The following is a 7,330-nucleotide window of genomic DNA, read 5'->3' as shown; positions in this document are numbered from 1 at the left end:
ACGGGTGATGCTCTTCTTCGTCCAATTAAACAGGATTTTGGGGGTAATTTATAATAATTTTATTTGTAACACAAGTATTTAATGGAATTAGCACATGCAAATGAAAAATATACAAAACAACAAAACTATATAATATAAAGTAAACAAATTAAAAATATACATACACTTATACTATATTTAAATTTGTTTTTAAAATAATATATAACATTTTATTAGTTACGATGGTATTCGTTAAAACATTGTAAACATAACTGAGGTGACTTTGCACACTTAGGACAATACGTTATATTCTTTTGTAAATTTTTCCTTGCAACGCATTGCATCGTATCGCTATTTCAGCTAATCGCGCTGTTTACACTCCGAGTATCGGATTTGGGCCCCGGGAGAAACTACCGATTCACGCTGGGCGATCAACGTGTTAATGGAGCAAATTTCACGTCTTAATTTTAACAACAAATGGATGTATTCAGTCAAAATTATAGGTAATATTACAAACTACGGTTTATTATTAACATCTTAAAATGAAAAAATTTTTAGATTTTACACTTTGAATTTCTGATTTTTGTCCATTGGTCGAAACATTGTGCGTCGGTGTTACACTTTATTTTTAATTATTTTGTAATTTCATTTTGTAACTTTTCAGTGAAATAAAAAAAATTGAGAAATATTGATGTGCAAAGCACTTATCAAGGAGACTACATACCTGCAATCTAGAAGTCGAAAAATGACATTCTGTAAAATATTTCATTTCAATGCGCATTTTTTATAAACAATTGAAATTACTTCCGTAAAACTTTAAAAGTTTAGGTACTATTCAACAATCGGCAGTGAGCCACTGCACAGGATGTTTGTTTCGTAAGCGGGTAATCTGAGTTCGGATCTGAGTTTAAGCTATGTTCAACATTTTTATAGGTTGTGTTTAGTACCTGAATACATACCTTTGTAGCTGACACAGAATTTTAATACAACAGTAATAAATTTTCTTAATTTTTTATGTAAAATTTTTATCAAATTTAGAGTAATACCTCTAGAGTATTACCTTCTTTTTCAGAGTAATACCTCTGTGATTTTTTGTATATTAATTTTGAACACATAAATCTTCATATTAATGTCAAATTTAACTGCTCAAATTTGCTCAAAATGAAGAAAATTGTCAATATCATTATTAACGCGTTCAGTATTCTAGCGTCCTATCCTACTATTGTACGTGTTATTCAATTTTTTTATTACTTATATTGTTATTTAACTACCTAATGAAAATTACAAAACACAAATAAAAGAGAAATTTTGAATGTATACAAAGTTATGATATTTGTCTCTCAAACCCCTGTATGCGAAACGGCCGCTACGATTTCACCGGTATTTCCGCGAAACTGATGAACAAATTTTTCAAACAAAAGTTAATCAGTATTCAGTTGACAGTAAATCGTGTTAATGAAAATTTACAAAAAGTTTTTATTCGATAAAAAATATAGATCGCTACAATTTTTTTAAATGAAACCATATATTTTTTTTATGTGCATATTTGAATTCTCTTCAGAAAAGTATTAGAGAACTTAGGTCGAAAATTGATTAATTTAGAAATAATGATTTTTGTCCCGAACGCCCATATACATACATACTCGAAACACTCCGTCTCACCGAGATTCAAAGGGAATCTCCTTACACATGCGCTCAGGTTGCTCGAGCGTCACGTGGTGACGTAGTAATTGGCGGAAAGAGCCGAACAGGCTTCGCACACGACAGAGCTACCGCTACACTTGTGTGAGAGCACGAGGACGGTATAGTGGGAGACGGCGGTAGGTCATAGTGGGGGTAACTGCTTTCGTCCACGGCCCATGATTCTGGCATCACTGATACCAACTATATAGTTAGATCTAGTCGTAAAATTGTTAGTTGCACGTATTGTACATGTGTTTACCTAATGTTGATAGTAAAAGCATATGCTGAATATTGATTGTACTGTGAAATACTCAGATAAGAGTGTAAAATTTTTATGCAAAATTCTGCTATAGTATAAATTAATAGTAAATCATAAATTAATAGGTAAATTAATATATGACATTTATTTCATTCGATGTGCATGCATTACAGATAATTGAAATGTAAATCATTTAGTTGTATATAAAATGATTTAGTTTGGATACATAGTAAAATTAATTGGTATACTATAACGAAAATTTAGAGTTTCATCATTTTATTGTTTACAGTAAGATTATTTATTTTATAGTATCAATTTGTAAATACTTTAATTTCATTATTATTACGTCATTATTATTTCATTATTTCTAGTGTCAATTATAGTGAACATAATGGATCCAGTATCTAACACAATTGGTATTGATAAAGTAAATATGGATGGGAAATTGATTTTAATTGAAGAACAACATGAAAGTAATGCAAATTTTTTATTAAATTCGATTATATGCAATGCACTGAACAAAAATTATGAAATCTGTTTTGTACTTTGTCATAATACATTTAATCATTATCATAACATGGGTAAGAAATTTGGTTATAATCTTTCATCATTAAAAGAAAAAGGTAAGGTTACAGTTATTGAACCAATGAAAGTTATTGCATCTGATGTGAATTTTATGCATACACAAACATCAAACAAAATACTTCTTGATGTACTTTTAAATATTAAAATGGAATATGAGAGCATGACAAGAAACGGTGCACCTGTTGTTCTTTTGGTTGATGATATAAGTAATTTTTATAATCTCGGATTTGATTTGAAAGAATACTTGTATTTCATAAGATTCTGTAGGTCACTTATTAAAGACTACAGTAGATCTTATCTTTGTGTTGTAATGCATACCTATAAACATACATCACAAAGCTGCATTTCTACCACATTTACACAGGTTCTTAAACACATGGCTCAGTTATTTATTGTAACTGAGCCTCTTGAAACAGGACATTCTTCTCGTGCATCTGGAAAAATAGCAATTCATTGGAGAATAGATTCTGTTAGAATAAAATATAACTGGCCTGAAATAGCAAGATATATATATAAATTATCAGACCATCATGTTGACATATATGCACCTGGAACAATGACCCATTAGTGTAAAATAAATACTGTGAAATTTAATTATAATTTTGTATGCATTCATGTATTGAACTATAAATACAGCACTTTATAAATTTTTTATGAATAACTGACACTTCTAAATGATTGTGTATTATATCTTATTAATTGTATGTTAAGTATTTTAAGTATTTTTAAAATTACATCTAAGTATGTATGCTGCATACCCTTTTTTTTTTTACATGGGGGAAATCTTGCATAGACACCCTGCCTCTCGTAGAGGGGAAAGAGGCGGGATAGTGTGGGATTCTTACCCACTAAAACCCCCATGACTACCCTCGTCGGGCATATGGGGGGGGGTCCCGAAAATCATTTTCAGATACTTTCGGGAATATGCCTGCATACCCTAATTGTAAAGTGTTAGTAATATGTGTGACATATGAAAAAGAATTCGTTCTTTTTTCTACAGATAATATACATATCCATACAGTTCATCTAATTCGAATTTTCTTTTATCCGAAAAAGTTACATTATAGCTAATGAATATTCGTCCAAAATTGAATTAGACTTCAACATGACACTATTTTAATGTTGCTTTTCTGTGCAATTTTAGACGTTTCATATACGCTACACTTTGTACTATTTGTCTAATGGTTGAAATTAATATAATTGCTCCAACTTTTTATTTAATTTTTGTAACAGAAATTACCAAATTAGAAATATTACATAAAATTAATTTTCTTTCTTTTTCATTTGTAGATCGTTTTGTTCTTCGTTTATATTTTTTTTTCAGAATTTTCAGAGTCTTTACAGAAATTATTAATAACTTTAATTCTTCTATTGATTTTCCTTGTAATTTCTTGATTTGAACATCTTTTCTTTATACCTACAGTTTAGCTGTAGGGTTGTTCATGATTTCCACCTTTCTAACAGCTTCTTATAGTTCAGCTGTAGGTTTGTTTGCGAAAGCTAGCTTTCTTAGTGGCTCCCTACGGTTTAGCCATAAATTCGTTCATAACATGTGTTAACCAGGCACTGAATCGTTCACTTACTAATAAACTCTAACGAATGGCATTTCTCCGCTTCGCTGCCACTCAGTTCAGGTTTGTAACAAATGTATATTGAGTCCTAGATGGATCGTAAGCGTTTATTACTTCGAATGAATTACATAGCATAATCAATTAGGTTTATCATGAATAGAAATTTGTATGCGTTATATTATAAAAAATAGATTTTTATTAAAACTGAATATTTTATGTAGCTAAATTACAGAAATACATCTTTTATGGTTTTAAAACATTTTTTCAACATCTCTAATTTCAATTTTTAAAAATATACATTACTTAATTTTTTGGCATGTTTAATTTCATAATGAAATTTTTATATCCAAATAAAAGACCAGTAAAGAATATTAAATATAATGAAAGCTACAGGAAATACAATTCTGCTACGTCTATCAATCCATTGAGCAATTTCCTGTGGAGTCATTGTTGTAAAGTTATGCAACTGTGCAAGAGTTGCCCTTCGTTGAAAAGGTTTTGGCGATGATGTACTATTAATAGTCACAATGCTCCCCACAGAGCACTCTTGATCTTTGTCTTCATCAACTTTAACAGAAGGAATATTGAGAGTACTTGGGAAACTCTATAACAAAAGCATATTTATCGTGAAAAATATTTATAACTTGTTTTGTTTAGAATTTTTAAACATATATATTTACATGAACAGTAAGATAATTTTGACTTGTAAAATCTTGTTCACTGCTGTTTGTATTATCGAGTGATGACCAAGATCGCGAACGTTCTAAACCCGTAGTATTTTTTTGAAACTGTTTTCGTGCTAGTTTTGGCGTTAGCGTTGATTTTAATATGTATTTGCTATTTACTTTTTTTAAAGGTACATTTTTCCTGAACATATTTACATTTTTATTAAAAATAACATTTTTAAATTAACATATACATACTTCCGTCGATAAATTGTATTAACAAATGCAAATTCAACCATTGCTGCAAATAAAAATATAGTACAACCTAAAAACCAAATTTCACTGGCTTTTATATAAGAAACTTTTGGTAGAGAATTTTCCACTTTGGATGCAAGGGTCATAAATGTCAAAATAGTGTTGGTTCCTAAACATAGAAATCTTAATTCTTAATTTTATGATATTAATGTCTATTGAGTATGTTTTATATTTCTCAGATGCATCACCTAAAACTATTCGTGGTGGGCTTGCATCCATGTGCAACCAAAAGGATACCCAAGAAATAACTACTATTAATATAGATGGTATATAGTAATCCATCATAAAGAATCCCATTTCACGTGATAATTTGAACGTTATACTAATTGAGCTGAAATTACCAGCTGTAAATACAAAAAATTATTAATTATTATTATTTCAAATATTATTCCCTTCATATACCAAATACATACCAAAATGGCCAAAATGTTGCTGTGATGTGGTATAAAATACTTCTGATGTATTAACCCATTTATCAATAAGCTTGTATTCAGTTAAATGCAATTCATCTGCAAGTATAATTGGCTCTTGGTCCCAATACAACACCATGTCGAGTACATTGTATGTCCCTGTAGGTAAAAATTCCATTCATTCCAAGGAGCACAGTAGAATAAAATAGCTGACAATGTAAAAGAACAACAACAATGACATCCTACAGCTTTCAAAAACAAGTGGACATTCTTGTACATCAAATGGAAACTTCTCCAAACGAAGCCCACAGTTAAGAGTAGCTTGCAACCTATAACAGTTTACATGCTACTTTTATTACATAGATGGGTTATGAGTGTATGTTAGTATCTGTACTATAATGAAATATACAATATCATACTGTTATGTTATATAAAAATTTTCAATTTTGACCTTTCAATAAAGCATAGTATTTAAGTAATGTTATTGATATATTTCACATAATAAATATTCATAATCATATTATTTTCTAAATATATTTTAGGATTGTAAGGAATACTTGTAGCATAATAAAGTCAATTAATATAATTAATAATATATACAGGGTGTTCAGTTACTGCTGGTGAACATTTAGAGAGTGATTCTAGAAGCCGATATAAGACGAAAATCAAGAACAAAAAAATTACGTTTGAAACTTTGGTTTTTAGTTATTAATGTTTAAAAGTGGTCCTGTAACCCAGCAAACCGCCTTACACCGGCCGGTGTCAGGCCAGGTCAGGAGACGAAAGTACTGTTACCACTAGAAACAACGACGCACGGCACGCAGCTTACCTCGAAACATTCGGTACCTTAGACGATCCTGTGACACTTTATAAGAAATCGTTTAATAAGCATTAAACCTAGCTACTCGCCAAAATCCACAAGGGCATATCAAAACTCGTCCTATGAGATTTTTGAGAAGAGAAGATTAATGTTAATCCTCCAGTGTATAATTTTGCCCACATAATTAATTTATAAACGTACGCATCGTAAATACATGACATGTATGAATTTTTCTATGGATATTTTTACAGTGTGTATACCTATGAATTATACATATGAGCAAGATTATGCATTGAAGGCTTAACATTAAATTTCTTTTCTCAAAAATTTCATAGCGTGGGCTTTGATATGCCCTTGTAGATTTCGACGAGTACTTAGCTAGGTTTAATGCTCATTCAACGATTTTTTTTACACAATGTTACAGGATCGTCTGTGACGCCGAATATTTCAAAGCCTTTCTGCTACATTTAATGACCTTACGTGGCACACAGTTGAACTCGGCTTAATAAACGCTGTCGTATTATGAATAAAGATGTTTAGTATGCCATTTGAAAAATTTGACTCAACCTTGAAATGTTCCCTATTTCTTTACCTGCAAAAAACTATTTACCCTACACAATGTCCCGCTCTATTAACTTCTATAATAACAATGTTTTCATATTTTCAACGGTTTACGAGATATTCCGGCATATTCAGTTAAAAGAAACACCCTGTATACCTGTAGTATTATAATTGTATTAATTTAAAGCACAACTAATGAAACGTAGTAGAATATAATTGTTCGAAATATCTCAAAATCTTAAAATTTTCATAATTTTTACGATCATGCATGTCTAAGAACTCCATTTCGCACAGAATATAAGAAAATTATGAATGTAAAAATTTTAATTATAATGCCGAAAATCAAAATTCAAATTTATTCGTATTTTGTATCTTGGTCTGTAGTTTATACATGTAGTAATTTTACATGAAAATAGATTAATGTTTTGCAACAAAAATGAACGAGAAGATATTAATTTTTAATATATTCTTTAAATAAATGA

General features: G+C 30.1%; 2 protein-coding genes across 2 annotated transcripts in view; one reads left to right on the top strand and one right to left on the bottom strand.

Moving 5' to 3' along the window:
- The first annotated feature begins 1,911 nt into the window (after positions 1-1,911).
- On the top strand, positions 1,912-3,074 carry LOC108574584 (elongator complex protein 6). Its single transcript, XM_017937205.1, has 2 exons — positions 1,912-1,933; positions 2,293-3,074. The coding sequence occupies exons 1-2, from the start codon at positions 1,912-1,914 to the stop codon at positions 3,072-3,074; spliced, it is 804 nt and encodes a 267-aa protein (XP_017792694.1).
- A 1,343-nt stretch (positions 3,075-4,417) lies between these two features.
- Positions 4,418-7,330, bottom strand: part of LOC108574817 (glycine receptor subunit alpha-2) — a 6,622-nt gene continuing 3,709 nt past the window's right edge. Inside the window, exons 4-9 of the mRNA XM_017937467.1 lie at positions 5,714-5,796; positions 5,471-5,626; positions 5,246-5,401; positions 5,001-5,166; positions 4,758-4,944; positions 4,418-4,681 (exon numbers count right to left, since the gene is read on the bottom strand). Of these exons, the coding sequence (XP_017792956.1) occupies positions 4,418-4,681; positions 4,758-4,944; positions 5,001-5,166; positions 5,246-5,401; positions 5,471-5,626; positions 5,714-5,796 (1,012 nt within the window). The remainder of the gene's footprint in view (positions 4,682-4,757; positions 4,945-5,000; positions 5,167-5,245; positions 5,402-5,470; positions 5,627-5,713; positions 5,797-7,330) is intronic.

Source organism: Habropoda laboriosa, unplaced genomic scaffold (genome assembly GCF_001263275.1).
Source record: "Habropoda laboriosa isolate 0110345459 unplaced genomic scaffold, ASM126327v1 scaffold11, whole genome shotgun sequence".
NCBI classification, from domain to species: Eukaryota; Metazoa; Arthropoda; class Insecta; order Hymenoptera; family Apidae; genus Habropoda; species Habropoda laboriosa.
This window is presented reverse-complemented; position numbering and strand designations above follow the sequence as displayed.